Genomic DNA, 21395 nt, shown 5'->3' with positions numbered 1-21395 from the left:
ATTGTAGCCACTATGTACCACCGACAAGATATGAGGGTCTATCATAACTTAATTATATTTCTGCTGGTATGTGAAAATATATTCAAAGTATGTATGTAATGTCATAACCTTGGTTGGTATTTCCGTGAACTGTAATATATATAGGCTGCTAGTTTCGGGAGCTTTTATTTATAGAATCTTCACACCAATCAATCTTTTATGCGTAATTGAATTAAGATCATTTAAAACTGCGAGTTTAGAACAGTATTCACCACAGTACAAATTTATAATTCACATTTAAACTATGGCGAGCTTGTTGATTTAAAGAGAAATTGCATATTTAAAAAAAAAAAGTAATATAAATGAAACGGTTACTATGTCGCTTCATCATGTTTTAACAGGAATGGTTGTAACATTTTATTTATGCTGAAGTGTATCTAACAACTTACTATGTTTAGTTATCTATCTAAATCCATTTGTAGTTTAATTGGTAAGTAAAAAAATACAAAACCTTATTTTCAATAAGATTTGTTCTACAGATAACATTATTAGAACACGATATCAAAGTGACTATTTATTACAATTGCACACTAATATTAACACCTGCAGAAATAAGTACAAATCAACTACCTTTAAACCATTTAAATCCAGACTATGAGTGTTCACTCTCCTTTTGAGATGATTATGTGATATGGATGTGTTCAGCCAATCGGACGTGTGCGAGTTCGTCATGAAAGTCTTGACCAAAGACATTCTTAGTCAATTAAAATGTAAATATTCCCGGTAATGTATGTTGATATATTCAAAATTATGTATAAGATATAATGACCTAGATTAATCATGCTCACATTTACATTTGATCCAAGAGGTTAAAATGAGTGGAACAGAGTGACCAATAACATTACTAGTACAGTTACGAGTAATACGGGATCACTAGTTACATTGCATCCCTTCCCTAATGTCTTTTATATATCAACTGCATTATTTAGAGAAAATCTAAAATTCAATAAAATTAAAATCAACAAACACTCACATTAACCGATATTACTTTCCATAATTAACCGAATTGTATACATGGATAGGATATTTATCACACTACTACAGTTAATTTCACAAGATATCATTGCATTTGTGAGCACTCGTTTCTCGAGCAGCATTGGATACTTTATAGTGTACATTTGATAATAAACATGACATCCCTAAGACTATTACTAACTTTTCAGTACCCATCCGGTTTGATGTTAAATAAGATACACATAACTGATGTTCCCACGAGTAAGTTAAAGTATTATAGTGTATGACCTCACCATGTGACACAGGAAATTAAACTTTGAAGATTATCTGTTGCGGAACCTAGCTTTAGGTAAGAGGAAATTATATATAAAGTGGTTTAAGTGCCGGTGTCTGATACTATCTATTTATCATACTTCTGAAGACGGAACATAGTTAAGCAATTATTGATATTTCATGAGAAGAAAAACATATTTAATGTATCAATAACTTGTCTACAAACAAAGGTGATGGTATTTGTAAATAAAGAAAATATGTTTACGATGTAGATGTATACGACCTACATTAAATGACTCGTTAACTTTTAATATGTAATTGACCCTGACATGCAGAGAATAATGTTTCTTACCTGTAAATTGCAGATAATGTAAAGTATGTGAAACGCATTTTCTATTTTGAAAGTCCTATATATGTAGCATTTGCATAGCATTGATAAAATATTCAACTTCTAGTCCTTAGACTTATCATAGTATCGTTAGATAAAAAAATCCCTTGCTTATTTTACTCAGCATGCTAAACTTTGTTCATTTAAGGATACCTAGTATAATACATATTATGCTTACATGTCCTGGAATTCATAGCAGACTTTATCAAGTCAATAGACTGCGATAGATCCGTCAGTCAGTGTATGCATAATGTAACAGTATGTATCTTTGATTATTCTCCTATGCTGTCTAATCGACTTCTATCGATTAGAGACGTAATATGGTATGGTGTTCCGTTTTTAGATCGAACACGGACTGACAATTATGTTCCTACTCTATACTGTTATCAACTCTCCATCTTTAGCAGCGACATTTGCGGTGTGAATTAACCTAAATATTCACAACGTCACAAGTTACAAAATACTGAAAAATAATTAACAGTTGCTCGCTGTGTGTGATAGTTGCTCGCTTTGTGTGATATGAGTTCGCTATGGGTAATAGTTGCTCGCTATGTGTAATAGTTGTCGCTGACGGAAAAAGAAAACAGCACACCATCGCCTCCGAAAACTCAAAGACGTAACCGTCTTTTTACTAGGTTTAGATATAAACAGTTGGTGTCTTTATGGTTTGGATATATACAGGACTAGTGTGTAAATAGCCTGAGCTGTGGGAAGGACATTAAAATCAAACCAAATCTTTTTACTGACAGACAGGATTTCGAAATTTCATTGATGATATTTAAAAAGTTCATTGGTTTAACAATAAAAAAACATAAAAGCACTAAGAAACTAAATTAATCTTTTCGTGACGGCGTACTCGAGTTTTCCAAAACAACTACTTGACACACCCATCGTATTACTCCTACACGATAGAAAATTTACCGATGAATCTACTTTTTCTTTTTACATAATAAGATAAAGCATAGTGGATCAAGGTTCATTACTTTATTTTAGACAGAGCCTTACTTCAAATGGTTAATGTTTCCTTGTGTCTTTTATCTACATTGTCTGTTTACTGTCGGATTGGTAAATTGAATAAGAATTGTTTAAAGATTAGCTCATTTTATACAGAGATTAGGTTTGTATATCTTATAAATTTAGACATAACAACCAATTGTGGAAAACGATGTGTATATGCGGTAGACGCAGTTGGGACATGTTTGTTACGTTTATTTGTAAAGGTATGATGTTAATATTGAAATCAAAAGTGACCGCCATAATAAAACGGTGAAAACCCTTATCTTCATTATCTTTCACGCCAGCTTTTGAAAATATGCCGCCAAAAGTGTTTGTTTGTTTGTGTTTTGTTTGAGCCAAGAAAATAAATACAGTAAAATTTCATTATCAAATACAAATGATTTCCAATAAATATTAGTTGTTTACAACTAGGTTCTATAGAAAAATAATTGATTAGACAAATAATTTAAATATCATATATTAAATGCTGTTAAAACTAATTTTAAGTATATTGTTTTTTACATGTATATTTTCCGATAAATGATTATATCAAGATTTCTAAGGCATATGCTTTATTTTCACCAATTTCCAAATCTACTGTGTTTTGCAACCCCAAAAACTGCAACCCCAAAAACAAACCAAAATGGCGGCAAACGTGGTTGCTTTACATGCAAAGGCACAGTAAATAAAATTATTTTGATTGACATATGTTACAATGATTTTTTCACATCTTTTCTTGTTCTTTATGATGCTTTATTGTCGAGTGAGCTTTTGTTCTAAATCGCTCTATACCTTAATAAATGGATAGTGCCAAAGTTTGGTATGGTGTGTATATAGCGACCTTCTACATAAATAAATATGATATGAATTCCTTAAACAGTGTATGTAGATGCCGTAGTCGAGCAATACAGTATCATCCCTATTCAGTTGAGGACCGTGTGATTTTCATGGGGCTACTTACATTACATCGAATAACAAATTGATTTATTTCATGGTGTTATTTGTCTAGTATATATTTTATTTTAATGATAGGTGCTTCAACACGAAAAAGCAAACATTAGAACTTTGTCTTGCTATGTTTGAAAGTCAAATAAAGGAACATATTTAAGCTAGCTTCCTTGTATATATCTAATAAATACCAGGGGAAATGTTTGTGTTGCTTTGTATACATTTGACACAATAATCGGTCTCCACAAATAATAACCTCCATCAATCACACATAACATACTAATGAATAGATTGTTTAGACATTTACAACCTAGGCTTGTTAGCATGGTCTTACTAACTGGAAATATAATTGTCGATATCATGTCAAGGAAATGCTAAAATGTACAACAGGTGAATCGAAATACCTGCATCTACCTGTAATGTGTCTACCTGTGTTTTACCTGTGTTCTGCCTGTGTTTTGACTGTGTAGTCAACTGCTGGGTTATACCTACATAAAGGAAGAAACAGCATTTCATAAAATAAAAAATAATTTAAAAAATATCCCTCCACTTTCATTGATACTCAGCTTGAACAAACAAGAAATAAAATTTAGTCATCCAAAGACTACCAACACATGGCGTGACTGGGTAAAATAAAAAAGATAAAAGAAAAGTTACAAATTAATATTCCGCTCAAACAAACCACGATATACAGTTTGCACAACATAAAATCATGATATTGGAAGAGTGTAGGTAAAACGTCTAGCTATATAACTTAAATACTGTTAAGTATAGTAATTATATGTATGTCTAAGGTTTTATGTGTATTTTAACATATGATAGTATGTGCTGCGCATTTTTAATCATTTAGAGACTGAGATAAGTGCTACATGTTATATAAAATTCGCGTGTTGCTATTCATCCTTAGATCTGCATTACAATTCCGATGCTTAAAATATATTGCTACATTCTCGTTTAACCAAAGTTTTTTTCGGTATTTGACTTAATTAATGCATGTTGATCCCTGCGCTGAAATAAATAGTTGAATGTTTTCATGTCCATTCTGATAAATGTTTATGTATGTTTAGGAATGTCAACACAGACTGGTGTAATAACAACTTAATCCCCTCACAATCTGCTGTCTAAGCTAGTTCTACGTGTGCCACTGTTTACAGTCTGGTATGTGACGTCACAATGGTCCGACAACAATACTGTATCAGTCATTGCATAACTCGACTTAGTAAGTCTATCGACATGGTCCTGCCTAAGTGAGTTATATATCTTTATCTTTTTTTCTGAAAAATGACTTAATTAAAAAAATAATAGGATTTCTTAAATGCTCTCTTGCATAAGCTGACATATTATGAATGTGAACACTTCACTTTATAGTCCTAATATTCATACGGTATGATTAGAAAAAACAAATTTGAATTTTATAAATTTTGATCTTCTAGCTATTATGAATTGTTAGACAACATAGAAGCATAGAATAGAATAAATATACTAAAACACTTTGTAGATTATTAAAGTATAATTCTTGATATAATTCAAACATTTTAAAATTCACGATTGATGTTGAAATCATCCCAACAAATGTCAATTGTTGATATTTACTTTACATTTTACATCAAACTGTTCATTATTCTGTGTGATCGTTTTTACTACAGTATCTAGGTTTGTACAACTGTAAGACATTTTGGATCACACACACACATACCCAATGCAAAGTTTAACGAGTATACGTACATGTTAGGTGCGCCCACATTATTGGCTTGTAAAGCTTAACAATAATTCTATTGAGCGTTCGACTGCTTTTGATTATAGCATTCTAATTGATAGACCTGCTTTTCAAACACAAATTACAAAGTAAGCTAACCATAGATTTAATACGATGCTATTCAGTATAATAAACGATTAACTCCTTTCATCAAATATAAACATAAACGCCCTAAGTCACGTGACAGATCCAACACAGGTGGACGTTTAATACAGACACAAGATACAGATTTAACAGAACACTCAGCAAATATATTCATTAAGTACGCAGTAGTACACATGTCTTTGATGATAATGTATGCGTCATTTAAACGCTTTAAAGATTCTGTTTAAAATTGTTTATCTATAATAACATCTCGTCCTGCGGATGACGAATAGGTACGAATAAATATCACTCATGTCTCTTTTAGTGTTTGAGATACATAAACAAGCATACAGTCGTTAGTGTGGTTATAAACACTTAATAGCCATTTCATGCATTCTCCACAAAAGAAAACACACTGTCACTGTACACTTTGTGTTATTATATCTCGATTCATACACGTCGAAATAGAAAGCGTTTTCCACTTGGAGACTTTCCTGTCAATTTCCTAAGATATTTCTGGCATTCTAACCACAAACAAAGAATCCCAATGGTAGACATATTAGACATGACTCGCTTTACCACAGTAGTTCGTGTCAACACCTAGACTTTATGGTGGGATGTCACTGAGGTCAACAACGTTGGACTCGGTAGCACAAATCAAAACACAAGGATAATGTCACCAGAAGCATTTTTAAACAATAACGTATTGTACTGACACAGGAGTTAGTAATTAAAACACAAGTTACAGCAAAGGGATGCCAATGCGAGTCCCTATTAAATACATCTGCTAGTTAAACTACCACTTGACTCTCAGCATGCACACATATTTGTCAGCGACGTTTCACCAACATGTGTTTTGTTATACAGTTATGACACATATGGTTCATCTAAACGCTCGTCACACAGAAGAAAAAGATGGTAGTGTTTCTTTATCAGGATACCAGCTAAAAATTGACATATTTTATATTCAGATACGTGATAGTTGTAGCATCTATCTTCAAATTCTTCGTGGTTATAAGATTATAAATGTGCATATGAAATTTTAACGTTTTCCTGCTTTTAAACCCCGAATTAATGTATAACAGTTGGTTCCTCCTTCAGTCACCACATAACTGTTATCCCTTATTATAATCTCTGTATCTCATGGTCTGTGTTCCATTGTAATCTCACCCTGTTCCTATGTGACAGTTAACCTATACATTGATATCATACCCATCTTTTACTGTGTAAGCCTGTTATAAGAATGTCCTCATTCAATAAATCTCCGTTCACTAGGTCTCCATTCATTACATGTCCATTGTGTAATCCATTGTAAGTGTCTATCAACTCTCCATTGACCAGATTCACATTCTGGTTAACATCCCCAAACTCCTCTACCTTATCTCTGTTGTATCGGGGCAGGAGTATTGTGGAGGCGCCGGGTCCGTCCGGGTCACTGAAACATTTGTTCTCAGTCTTTGATTCTTTACGTTTTTGAATTCGTTTGGTCGTGAATGTCTTTGCTGTAAACTCCATGCTTGTACGATACCATTTCCTACACTCATCTATATGATAGTTAATGCAAGAGGCAAACACCTTACATGGGCGTTTAGGATATATCACTACAGTCTCTGAAAAATGTCGTGGTTTCACTTTAGGTTCATAATACGTGTGACTAACGAATCTCTTCTTTGTGCAGTTACTAAACACTATAATAGTATCCTTATGGTGCACAGGTTGGAGCACGGGTTTCATGTGAACCTCGCCGTGATACCGCTTCATGTCCTCGTATGTCACTGCACTAACGTCGTACTTTTCCTCAAAGTTGGGCAACTTCACTACAGCTAATGTCTCCTCCACGTGGTCGGCTGTCAACCTCATGATGCTCAGGTAGATGAAAATAAATGAACAGGGAATGCCCTTGTTTGATCCTGTTGCAGTTGTATTTCATGTACGGCGCTGGTATGTGGCACGTTCAGTCCCCTCGGGCATGGGAATGACAATACACACTGACAGAAGGTTACACAGGTCCTTTATCTAGTTCCCTCGCGCTCAGGTGTGTGTATCACTGGCCCGCACTAACACACCGGGCAATACAACTACCGCTTTCACTTTTCACCACCACGATAGTATAGCAGTGAGTGATTACAGCTCTCTCATCGGTTCACTTACAGTTCAATCATTAACTAATCACACAAGTTCCATCTGAAGTTATTTTCTTGATGGTCTTCTCTAATTCAATTAACGACACAGTTAATTGGTCACATGAACCTCTTCTACGAACGTAGATGTTGTAACAAAGCGAACTATTCCACTGTACCATGTACTACAGCTTTAACATAATGATTTAAGGAACGAAGGAATCCCGTTTTAACACATTCACGGACCCAGCCAATGGCTAAGACAGGACTTCGCCACACAAAGTCCTGATCGTGCACATAACTGACTGGCTATGGCGGACACAAAGCAGGTATTGATGTGGGGAGGAAGTTTGGTATCGATCGTTACCGCCCGATCGACCACAGGTTTCTCTATCTCTCTACCCCACAGCTGTATCACCTCCGCTCGGATGGAATTAATATTTCAATGAACGACATCCCTGACTTTATTTATAGTTAGTCTCTACCTTAATCTGATGATTGGCTTTGTATTGTTGGTATACAATGAGACTGTGCGGCTAAAGGTGTACGCGTCTCTAGTTTCACTATTTCACAGCTATGGTGTATAATACAGGACGACTTGAAGGCCTTTATAGCCCCACTTACCTGTTGGTTTCCTCAGGTAATCACCTATTTACACACAGCTGTGACGTCGTTTACTAGACAGCTTTTAAATTATATACACTAACTGAAAATTACATTGAGTCAAACTATTTAATTAAACATGTATATATCTATCTAAATGACGTCAGTAATGTAATGGAACAGTCTCTACTTTGATATCCAATTAATTAAATGTTAATTGACATATCAGTTAATTAAACAAAAACTGCACGTAAAACAACAACTTGTTTAAGTCCCAATATACCTACCGTATATGCAGAATGATTCTGAAACAAAAGTCAGGTGGTAAATGATGTTGAAATAAAAATGAGGTGTAACGATTCGGAAATTTTGATAAAAAAAAAACATATGTACGGAGAATATCGTCTAACAAGTGGGTCTTACATATAAACAAACCGAAGTTAGTCGATATTGCAACGTCGTTGCCGAGAACACCACGTTATTACTTGACGTCTTTCCGAACTCTCAAAAGAGTGGATCATGACCTTTCCGACTCCCGTTCGACAAACAATCGTAACTTCAAATGAGATGATTTTAAAATAAATGAAATCTTGTTTACAAACATCGAATTTCAAGTATTCGTGACAAAGCGTAATTCGTAATTCTAATAACATCGGGTATCAATACCTGGAGTCAATTCTATTTTAATCTTTTTGAAGCTAATAACGTATATTAAGACTTAATTATAAAGTCTTAAATCTGTTAAAACGGTACAACATACATGTATATCACAAAGCACGTTATAGGATTGATCAAATAAACGAATAAAAGCATAAAAGATTTTTCAGTTTGACTTGCATATACTCTATAACCTATTGATATACAACACGATCCGATTGTTTGTCGACATTGCTTAACAAGAGTTAAGTGTTTTCATTGAGACTAAGAAACATGTCGGAATTGTTTGTCTCGAGCAAACAGACGATAACGGTTTGTGTGTACCTCTTACAACGTTAATGGGTTTAACGTAGACATCTGTGGCCAGTCTATACTGACTTATATTATGTATGCGATATCACATACACATTTCCTAATTTGACATTTTTGAATACATTTTACATTTTACATTTGAGGACACACATATTCAATAGTCAGGGTTAATTTTAATTTGATATCATCACCTTCCACACATTTACAGTGAGTTGATTACAAAGTTAGGAAATAATCTGGGTAAATTACGTATAACTCATCCTAGTCATTTTGTATAATGATATTATTTAACTAAATAAATTTATATTCAAATTCATCAAATATTTAAAGTTGTTAAAACCCAGCAGTGATGTAAAAGTGTCAAACTGTAAGGGAACGTGCTTGCATAAAACGAAGTTTATACGTATACGGCAAGCAGTATTTGTTGTCAACTAACTTGCTTGCTTATCATTGTATTGAGATAAAAAATAAACTCTTCAATGTCAATGAACATTTTGCTTAAAACCCCTTAAACCATAAGATGAAATGAATTGAAGTCACCATATCATCATAAGGTTAATGTCAGCCATGAAGTGGACAATCCTTACACTTCGGTCTATTAACCTTTTTATGAACGTCTTCGGATATCTTTCTACTGTTTTGTATTCTGCATCTGTCCTGTTATTTAAATTTTCAGTATTGTTTGGGTTTTGTTTACGTGTGTATTACGTCTTTAGTTATAATTTTGTATTTAAGCACTGATGTCACTATTTTTTTTAACTTAATCGGGTTATAAAAGAATTTTTGTTTGCAAACTGTGTGAATCCGCGTAGCGGATTCTCACAAAAGTTTGCAAACAAAATTTATTTCATAACCCGATGAAGTAAAAAACTAGTGACATCAATGCTTATAATTAATTTTTCAGACTATTTGATGATATAAAATGCGATTAAACGTACAATTCCTTTGATTTTTCGAAATATTATTTTTTATAAATCAGTACGCAACGCCGACGTCTCTTTTGTGACGTCATGATAACGTTGGGTTTTCGCGCCATTCTCGGATTTTTTTCTTCATAGCATATAAAGAAAAAGGATCTGCCAATCAGAAAGTCGGATATAGTATAAAAACCAATAAATATTAATTATTCTTTGTGAATTCAGCAAAGTTTGGAATAAAGTTATTTGTGGCCATGCTTCAGCAGTGTGATGAAAACTTATTTAATGAAAGGAATAAAGGAAAATATAGATATGGTATTATAATAGCACATGTAACACTTGGTTTTTAGTTGGATTGTGACTTTAAAATGACGATAAAATCATAATATTCTTTACTTCCAATCATGTTTATTAATAGCCAGTAACACAAGTTAAGCTACAGTGTACCAACATTTAAACATTTCTATTGTTGTCTGTCTGGAGTATCGACAGATACATCACTGTGGACTGATCAATGCTAATTCAATCATTCAGAAAACAACGCCCTACCAATGTATATTGTAACTTGTCTCGTTTTATATAGTTTCACACACACTGAGATGTAATACTGTTCTAATTATATCCCTTTGTTGATTATTTATGACTTATCTTTAAACATAACTTACTAATCATTATACATATAACACACTCTAATATGGCGATGTATTTACACTGCATAATTTAAATATAAAAATATGTACTGCAAGTTTTGATAAGTGATTTTACACTCTGAGTTAAAAAATGATCCTTGAGTGTATGCTTGAAAAAATCTAGAACCTTGTTATCATTTATTTTCAGATATATCTATACATTCCTTCCAATTAAATTAAAATTTGTTTGGTAACATAAGCGGCACGTCCTGACGTTAATATACATTGTAAGTATAAAACTTGTATGATAGAAAGGGAGACAAGCCTGTTTAGCTTGACTGTGAACACCATGGAATCATGTTAAGTACCCTCTCTATAGTGAAGTACGTAAGTACGAACAATTAAACAATAGTTTGTTTTCTTTCTCTATGAATGTACTGTTGTTGAGTGTGGACCGTTATTCTTCTTAATCGTAAGGGCAACTGCCCCACACTCGATCTAGATGTCGGGGATGGCTCAACCAGTCAGCAACCATCGCGAGTAAAGGTTGTATTCAAAAATACCTTAAATTGACAGTATATTTTCAATAGATTATGAAATAAGAACATACCGCTGAATATTCATGGTTTCACTATTGTTTGTCGTCATCACGTTAAAAACCAAACAGTTCAGTATAAATGTAAAACCACTCTTTATAATTAGTGGTGGTGCTTAACTGTTGTCTATGTCGATCTGTTGAAGACATATATATGCTACTTCGCCAACTTGAAGCAAATTTCGTTTTGTTACATTCAGTTTATATCTGATTATTTCTAATATTGAAACTGTCGTTTAGATAATTTTCACGACAGATGAATTTTAATCTTAAATTTAATTTTGTGGTTTGACTTTGACAAGTATTTGGAAACAGTTGGATGGAAGAAGCACATTATGCTCCAGGTTAGTGATGATATCATATCTAACTCGTAGGCTACTATGAACGTCAATTGATAGCTAAGATCATTTTGCCACGGCTTTCTCTGTGTGCGATTTGTTTGAAGTCAAGATTTTATTGGGCAAAAATAAGGATTAAAAATGTCTGTTTGTTACTCAAATGTATTATACACACATGATAAAAATAAAGATATTGATATCTTTTGTGATTGTCCAATAATTTTATTTCTTATTTCTATTTTGTCAAAGTGTTTGATATGGAATAACCCAATATAATATTACGCTGACAATGGAAGTAATTTAAAAACGAATTCAGTCGTGCATCAATTTGAAACTCATTTAAAACTTTTAATGATGGTAATTATGCTTGTCAGCATATGTTTCGTAAGTGTATTACATGCTAATGAAAATATTATATTCAAGTGCCACACACATTTCACGATATTTACGTAAATCTTTTTAAGTAAAACATATCCAGCCATACATGTAGTTTGATTATTACCCACTATATACCATTGAACAAATGTAAATAAGATGATGGGCGAGAATTGCGTGACAGGTTACATGACCCTAACATTCTAAGCACAGACGGACTATATATAGTATTGTATATAGCATTATAGACTGCATCATAACATCAGTTACGTGATAATAAGAACTAAAGGCTCGGCGCTGGGAGAAGTGAACGAGCGGCCAGGGAGATCCCTGCTGACTAACCACCGATCAATGTACTGTTAGAACTAAAGTACAAAAGTTTCGATATCACAGTATTTAATCAAAAGGCAGTGATTTATCACATAACTAAGTGTGTTTCACAATAATAAAAAACACTCAATAGGTAAACCTACTTTTCCCCATTGGTCATTACTTACTTCTATTGATTCATATGGCTTCAAACCTCATGTCATGCTAATCTTCACAGTACAAGATGTCAATTTTTTTTAATCAAAATAACATTTCTAACATGTCGTTTCTTATCTATAATAACATATAGATACTCTATTTATTACAGACAGATATGTATGACATAATATGTGGCGATTAGACAATTTATCACCATTGTATAAAAGTAAACGCTATGCTATAAACAAGGTCCCCGACGATTTATTCATCTAAACTCTCGTAAGTGGTTTTTCAACTTTTCAATATAATCGAATAAACTCTACTTTTCAGAATTTGAAAATTATCTAACTCGAGAGTTTGGATAATCATAATAAGCCACTGCCAAAAGAACCTAGATATCCCTGGTCCATTGATTTGTGATTTGACCAAAAGTAGTAAGTGATTATGCACCTGACATAAATTTGAAATATTTTCTGTTGTTTATAGTTACCCCTTAAATTGAATCAGATTGAATACCGCGACGTTGACTGTTGGAGATGTTGTGGGAAGAAAGACAACTCTGTCAGTTCTATCTGTCATTCTGTTAAAGAAAATAGCTAAAGAATAAAAATAATAACAAATTAACGACCATTAAGTCAATTGAAGCATAATTAAAAGAATTTTCCTTAATTTATGTATGATTAGGGTTTAAGGTTGTTAGTTTCCAAAAGATAAGGACTGTTCAAATGAAATGACCACGATATTGTATTATTGCAATAAACGATATGTTGACATTATTGAAAACAATCATATGAATGTACATGCAGATATCATCGAAATTATTACGTTGATATGATTTGCTTTATACATTGTTGGAAAAGTGTTATTAAATCCTTCTGTTTCCCAGAGTCGTCACACCAGAATGTCATCAGGTCGATATTCAAACAATACCACTATTACAGATTCACTCATGGAAGCCTGAATAAGATTACTATTATTTTCTAGTGTTTGATATGAGGTAAAAAGGCGCAGGTCAGGATGCGACAATTTACCAAGTAATGTGTGGTAGTGTTTTTTTTCTTTGTTATCAATATAACAAATACTTATTGGCTCATTGTCGTCACAGAAAGTCAGTACAAGTAATCTTAAGGTGTCTATAACAACAATGCAAAAAATACATGTACATTAACATACACTTAACAAATGTGCATGTTTTCAAACATACACACCTATATTACTGGACAGAAGTCTAGGAAGCTCAAAACTGGAAACGGAAGTAATTACTTGAGTGGATTCTGTACTGTGTGACTTTAGTCAGACGACACGCGGGACTACAGGTACGAGTAGGGACATACTACACACGAGGAAGCTGTAGTGACAGTCCCCATACCCAGGAGACTTGTTGCTAGGAGCTTGGGTTTGTATTAAACCTGGATGTCAATACGAAACCTATTTATCATTTACTGTGACATACATTTATCAATAATCTGTCGACAGTCAGAATAGAATGTCATTGATTTCATTTAATAAATACAAAACCGTTTCTAAATCAAGCACAAATTACAAAATCAGATACACACAATGGATGTCACCTCCATTATATATTGTAAGACGATGGTTAGAGAGATATATTTGTGAAATATTCCGGTTACCGTAATACACTGTTTAAGGTAATTATTCATTAATTTTGAGAAACTAGATAGCGTATTTGGTTGTGATAATATCATAGTGTTCGATTATCATTAAAAAATGGTTTCGAATTTTACAATCGTAGTTTTGGACAAGCATTAAATCTGCCTGCATTTTGATAAGTATTGTTACTTATCATATAAAACACTTTAGATGGTGTGACTCTTTAAGCGGTTTGTAAGTTCTTCTTACGGTCAAAGCGCAGTTTCTCGAGTACTTGAATTCCACTATTTTATCAGACTCTAGCTATGAAGCAGATAAAAATATAAACGAAAATGAGTAGTTCTCCGTTATTTACAAGGGAGGCAATCCTCTATGACAAAGTCCGACGGATATAATCAGTAATTTCGCCGTCATCTGGAGTACAAAAACAAAACATTAAATGATAATGACAATACATGAACATTCATGAATCATTTCATTCATGAATTCATAAACATTCATGAATCTCTTTTATTTATGAAATCATGAACATTCCTGAACCTCCAATTCATGCAAATTCATAAAAAGTTCATGAATATTCATTAACTTAGAGCCATTATGAATGATCATGAATCTTTATTCGTAATAATTTATGAGTTATTCATGAACAACAATTCGCAGCTGTATGCACAAACAATGAATATTCATGAAACTTAATGAACTCAAACAATTCATTAATACTCATGAACTTGAGTCGTTTTCATGAATGTTCAATGAATGCAAGTTGGAGTCAGCGGCATCTGAATTTAATGAACTCTACTTGGGGTCCAGAATTGAAATTTTCTATCAAACCTGTCATGACAATTTATTGGGACCGATTCAATATTTGATGAGACAAATTCTTATGACAATAGTTTTAAACAATATATTAATATATAAAATCAGAAGAGTTTAACGTGAAATCATTAAGAGTTTACTGTGTTCATTATCTTTTCATACTGCCGCGAATTAGTGCTAACAAAATCTGTTTTCAGTGATACGCAGCAATCAATTTGATATTACATTCCACTTAAATTAGATGATGTACAAATTAAACCTATAGTTGTAAAGCATGATAGTTTATGGGCAATTGGATTCAATTACATTTGACAAAATTTCACAAACCAATATCTATTCATTATCACTATCGCAGTATCAGTGTTCAACAATTCCATGTAGAAAAAGAACTCAGATAAATAAAAACATACTGAAAGTGTTCATTTGTGCTTAATCCGTTTATTAATGTGGCAAAACTTCCATTTTAAGATGAATAATGTTTCCCCTTCCACATGTCAGCAGATACAACAGCCATTTTGGATTTTGACTGCTTTGACGAGAAATATATATAGAAGTCATGTGACTCATGTGGCCATGTGACAAGTGATGTGACTTCAGAAGATATTCATTGAAATTCATCAAAATGAATGATTATGCATAACTGATATACATTAAAATTCTTGAATATGAATGAAACATGTTCATTCATTTTGAAGAATTTCAATGAATATCAGTCATGCATAAAACTTCATGGATAATTCTTGATACATTGATCATGAACAATCATGAATGTTTTATGGATTCATAAAATGAATATTAATGAACTTTTTTCATGAACCGCAATCTGCTGATATTCGTGAAATTTCATGTTTTATTCATGAATGTTCATGTCATTATTACCATCTCGCAGGGGATATTACTTAAATGTAAATGAGTTGTATCATAGCCATGTAAGTCAATTCTAATATACATAGGAAGTTGGGAGGGTTGGATATTAGATAGAAATACATGTCAGCGAACCTTATGACATGGGCTACTGTACAAATGTACTTTGTCATAATCGGTTTATTATTGACATATGACCTTTCTTACAGTCTAGTATTATGAGAGAAGTAAATTGTAAATATTACTGAGCTGTCCCGCATGGATGCCGCAGAATTAACATCGTGTCTGCATTTGGCGAATTTATCATATCGTATCCTCCTGTGTTCTGTGCCATATCATATCTGTCAGGCCGAACAAAACGTTTAATTCTATTATTTGATATTGACAATAAGACAGCAATTCTTAATTCTTAAGATTTCTATGAATTAGGAAGTTAACGAAACGTCCAGTACTCTAACGATATCACGGTACAGCGGTAAGTGGCAATCGAAGTGACAGCACAGAAGATGTATATAATTGCATCAAGGATTGTTTACCTATGATTGTTGCTTGTTTTTTGCTGGTTTTGGTGATTCATAAAGCATTTTGTTTCGCTAAAGGCATAAACTATTACATTTGAAGGCGTTACTTTTTTTTCAAAAATTAGGTAGGATTTGCTTTTAAAGATACAAACAACGGAGTTTTACGTTGAAATTATCATGCATATTTTCATGTATGGAAAGATGACTTGCAGTCGCGTTTTTTCGAATTTATTTCAAAATGGCGGAAAATTATAATAGTAAAATTGTAATAAAATGTCGAGGTATGAGAGAAAAATGCTCTTTCATACGTGGATATGAAGGAAAGGGATATTCTGCCATCGGCAAGTCTCGGGTTTTACAACATTTTGTGACCCTCGGTTAGAATATTTCTATCCTTCCTATCTACATATGAAAGAGTCTTATATTATTTCTCTTACGTTATTTGGTTCAAACCAATGCTTAAAAGGTTCGTTTCATAAATTAAATCACAACCATGTTCTTATTATACATACACAAAATATAATATTATTATGATAAATAGTTTTCCCTGTTGTTTTGTAACATATTTTACGACTGTGACCATAACCGCACGCGACCCTAACCAATTCCGTGTTTCTGTAAGCGTATAACGCGCTATCTTTGATGCTATTAAACAATGTACCCATCAGGAAAACAGAAATGGAATTACTCCCCGAAAAGTGAGTTGTGTATTGGACCGGTGTAATCTCGGTATATTACTCCGCCGGTAACAGCATTATTATCAAATGACAAGTGTCGCGAGGTATGACCCGAAAAGTCTATGATAACTGGATTATAAAATCGCCTACAAGGTTTTCAGTCAGTCTCTAAATGGCTTCAGCATCAGCCGTGAAATCGATGGTAGTTTGTGTCAATATTCGGGTGTAAGTAATGAGAGATTACCAGACGGCTGGTTGTTACTCTGCTCATTGTCCGTATATACATGGATTGTCATTCTGTTTGCACACAGATCCTCTAATACCAAATCCAATTAATAGCCATCATTCGGTCAAATAACCATTAACGCGAGCTGTATTGTAAATCTCGCCTTCAAGAAAACCGGTCTTCTTGTATTATATTAAAAAACTAGTTGGTTGTATTGGTTGTTCCTTTTAAATACGTGTTGTGGTTGTCGAAAGGTAATCAATATTGATTATCCATATCAACACGCCAAAATGCCAATTAACACAATAAAATATGCACAATATAACACAAATAAGGACATCAATATGACAGTAGTGTGGTGAAGTAACAATTTCAAGCGAATGTAATTTTATTTACAATAGCCTACTTGACCATTTTGACGTTCTTGCCTTATCCAGGATGTACAACTCTGTAATACATGGCATCAGCAAGACAGATTTCTAAAACTTATCCCCACTATATAAAAACCAAAACCTATCCTCATTCTAAAATCTATCCCCAATGCGCGATTATCATTGTCGTATTTAGAAATATGTCAATAATGTGTTAATTGAAGTGTGACGCTACGTCATTAATGGATTATCTACAGTCGACTTATAACAAAAACCACATTAATTTTTATTTAAAATACGTTCCTGTCCATCTTCAAAGAAAAATACAAAGTGCAGTTGTACACATAGATATTTCAGGTTTTGATTTAAACAAGGATACGAGGGTTTTGTAATAATGGAACTTCCAATCATATCCCGCTGAAATATCCCCCTCTTGTTTGTTTGTTTAATTTTTACGGCCCATCGATAACTGAGGTCATTTAAAGCCAAAATATCCCCCGCACTGTTACAATATTCCCCGCACTGTCACATTATACTGACAAGTACAGACTATACTGACATTGGCTAAATTGGTCGACGAGGTAAGATAAAGTAAAGAGAAAGGTATAAAAGAAAATGTATAACAAATGTATACAGCATGTCATTATCAATTCAATGATAATAACAACGTTAATTATAAGCACAATCATGCCATCAACAAATGGAAAAAATGGTGATGCTCAATGTTTCCTGACAGGTAATGCACAAAGAGAAAACAGCGTGACTTCATGGTTGCAAAAATGTTTCAACTGACGTAAGCCTTTATGTTATAGGCTGGGTGTCAGTTTTAAATTTGAATATTTTGTGCAGCTAGTTTGTTGTTTTATGTAAATTGACATGTGACACTTTAATGAAATAAATTGTATTGTGTTGTTCTGAGACATCAATACAATATCAATATGGTAGACATTATTTAGTACATAGGTCATTACCGGCTAATTATGGTTGCCTACATCTTTCGGTGTTTTGTTAACACGTACAAAGACCCACGCACAGGGTCAATGTAATGATACATGATTAATGAGAATGTGGAACTTGTCGACATGGCTAACAAGCTTCCTCGGCTAGTTTGTTTATGTATTGACTTTATGTTTTGTACAGCTTCTTACATAAAAGATCTATATCGGAATTGTTCGAGGCCAACAAGGAAGGAGGAATGCCAGGTTTCAAATCTAGTATATTTAGGAAATTAAGGAAATTCAAAAAAAGGGGGAGGGGGTGTTAATACCACTGACGGAGCATCCACCCCTGGAATGTATCATAGTAAAATATTGGAGACAATAGAAGACACAGGTAATTTAACCTTTGAGGTACATAAAAACAATCGTATTACAGTACACAGTGGTCGACTTTGTTAATTTGATGTTAGACTATTCTCTCTATTTAAAACTTCATAGGGAGTAAGGGATAGGGCCTATATTTGGTCAGTTTTTTCACACCTGAACTGCCTCCAGTGATTTACAATGAGATAATTCAGTTTGGATATGACGTCAGTGACATTAACCCATAGAGTATCGAGGATGGTAACATGCGACTTTTACAATAACCGCATTAGGTGACATATGTATTCGATATATTAAATTCAGAAGAATTAAGTGATGAAAAAAACCTTTAAATCTTGAGTTTTTTTATTCATTTTCAATGGATATCATAACACATCATAATGACATGATGTTCTGTTTTTTCTACGTCAGACGGTTGCATGACTCGTGGAAGTAACTTTAAAAAAAACTCAAGTTGGATTGATATGCAGTTGACGCATGCTACATTTGGACAACAAAAATACAAAAACATATTCTTTGCTGCTAGGCCTATTACTATTTTCATACAATATCGGCTAATGATATACTCCAGACATCAGAGAATAGCACACTTTAATATGGATGAATAACTCTGAAATCTCTTCAGGAGAGAGATTACATAACACACGCAAAACGACACGCCTGATGGCATGTAGAACAAGTAACATCGGAAATACGTTCTTTCATACTCTCGTCGTATAATCTATATTTGGAAATATAGTTAAGTATACGTTATACAAGATAGGACTGAAGTATATGACTAAAATCAGATCACGACCTGGTACAGCTTAATTGACGCCTCCCCGCTAGCTTTCCATTACGATTTGCCTGGGCTTACTGGCATTGCCAGTTTTATGTTGGCATGCCATATGTCGATTCCAGAACAGTAAGAAGCCTTCAGGGAAGGTGGTAACAACGCTGACATTTCCAAACAAATCCTTGTATCCGATTTTCAGATCATTAAAAAGCGTCTTGTTAAATGGCAAACGTGTAAAATGCACCATATCAATGCGTTAGCAGGCGACAAAAAGAGAAAAGGTTTTAAGTTCAGCGCGTAAATTTTTCATGTTACTTGCCGGATTTAATTCCATACATTCAATACAGAAATGAGCAGTCCTTTGTCGAAATAAAATCGATAACTCTAAAGAAAGCAATTGTTTGCATCGCTCGGTGGATTATTTGAAGTAAGATATTTTTTATCATTACAAACCACATTTCAGTGTATCAATGCTATTCCCTCTAATCATCAGATATGCCACTAATAGCTATACTGTATAGGATGGGATATTCGTGAGTACTTTTTTCGTGTTCTGGAACTTTCGTTTTTTTCTTGGATGGTAGCACTGTTCGTGGTCTCATGCTTTCAGTTTTGTATTGAAATAATTTCGTAGTTTTTATATCTTTGGTTTCACAGCAACAACAACTACAACTTTTCTACATAACAAACATTTCTACATGTATTTTATGTAATGCTGTAAGGCGAGGGGTAACATTGATTGGGTATAGAATATACATGTAGCAATGTACGTAAAAACCAGAACAGTTTGCCTAAATAAAATATAGATCGTGTGGAGTCATATCGTTATCATCTACAAAAACAGTAAATCGAAAACAAGAAAGGAAAATAAGGAAAATAGGTGTGTAAATGTGTAATGTAAATAATCTGAAAAGAATATGCTATAAGTTAAAGCCAGAACAAACATGAGAAGCATGCAGTATTAAGGTTATTTAAGCATTGCACTGCTTTCATATGCGAGTGTTACATGGAAAACGTCAAATTTGTGAAGCGCACTCGCTTTTCATGTTGAATTTAACATTGTCTAATTATATATCATCATCCTATAATTGCCAATTTATTACAGTTTAATGTGTATTTTAACATTGTATAGCGATTAATTAACAAAATTGAAGAGATGTTGCCTGTATGTATATAACCTTAACAAGCGCAGTTTGCATTCTTATAGTCTTTGGACTTCAAGCGCTTTTTATGACGTCATTATCATTGTGATGTCACAATTGTTGTGCCAGCGATCACGGAAAACAGCTGTTCAAATGGCTGTTCCATCATTGACGATAACGAATAATTAAGTTATTATAGATGCAAAATCCTTTGGGATTCATCATAAAATTGAACATAAACTGGACGATAGCGTGCTTCATGGAATTTGCCTCAGTCCAAGTGGCATTCATATTGGCTATGAATGCCAACTGAAAAAACGTTCAATGCTTAAAGCCATCGCATTTGATTGCTGAAACGGCAACTGTGACGTCATAAAGATAATGACGTAACGAAACGCAACTGACATTCATACACTGAACAACATCATCTATAATTGGCAAGGTTATAAAGTGGTGCTACGATAGAAATGTCAGTAATGGTTTTCAAACCAATGCATTTGAGTTCATTTAGTGTAAATTAAGCCTGTGCATCATTCAACATCGAACAACTATTTTGTCAACAATCTAAATATGGGACTTTATCTATACTTTGATACAGAGCTATTGGTTTGAGAAAAC

The 21395-nt window shown here is 33.5% G+C and overlaps 1 protein-coding gene across 1 annotated transcript; it reads right to left on the bottom strand.

Annotated features, from left to right (window-relative positions):
- Positions 1 to 5530: 5530 nt before the first annotated feature.
- LOC138332179 (uncharacterized) lies at positions 5531 to 8077 on the bottom strand. The gene has a single exon (XM_069280171.1). It carries the CDS (start codon positions 7296 to 7298, stop codon positions 6645 to 6647), a length of 654 nt encoding a protein of 217 aa, XP_069136272.1. The 5' UTR covers positions 7299 to 8077; the 3' UTR covers positions 5531 to 6644.
- Between the last annotated feature and the right edge of the window lie 13318 nt (positions 8078 to 21395).

The sequence above is a fragment of the Argopecten irradians genome, chromosome 9, assembly GCF_041381155.1.
Source record: "Argopecten irradians isolate NY chromosome 9, Ai_NY, whole genome shotgun sequence".
Classification (NCBI taxonomy): Eukaryota; Metazoa; Mollusca; class Bivalvia; order Pectinida; family Pectinidae; genus Argopecten; species Argopecten irradians.
The sequence above is the reverse complement of the archived record's forward strand: the minus strand, read 5'-3'. Positions and strand labels throughout refer to the sequence as shown.

Coding starts and splice junctions, on each gene's coding strand:
- LOC138332179 (XM_069280171.1), bottom strand. CDS start 7,298: ATGAGGTTGACAGCCGACCACGTGGAGGAGACATTAGCTGTAGTGAAG.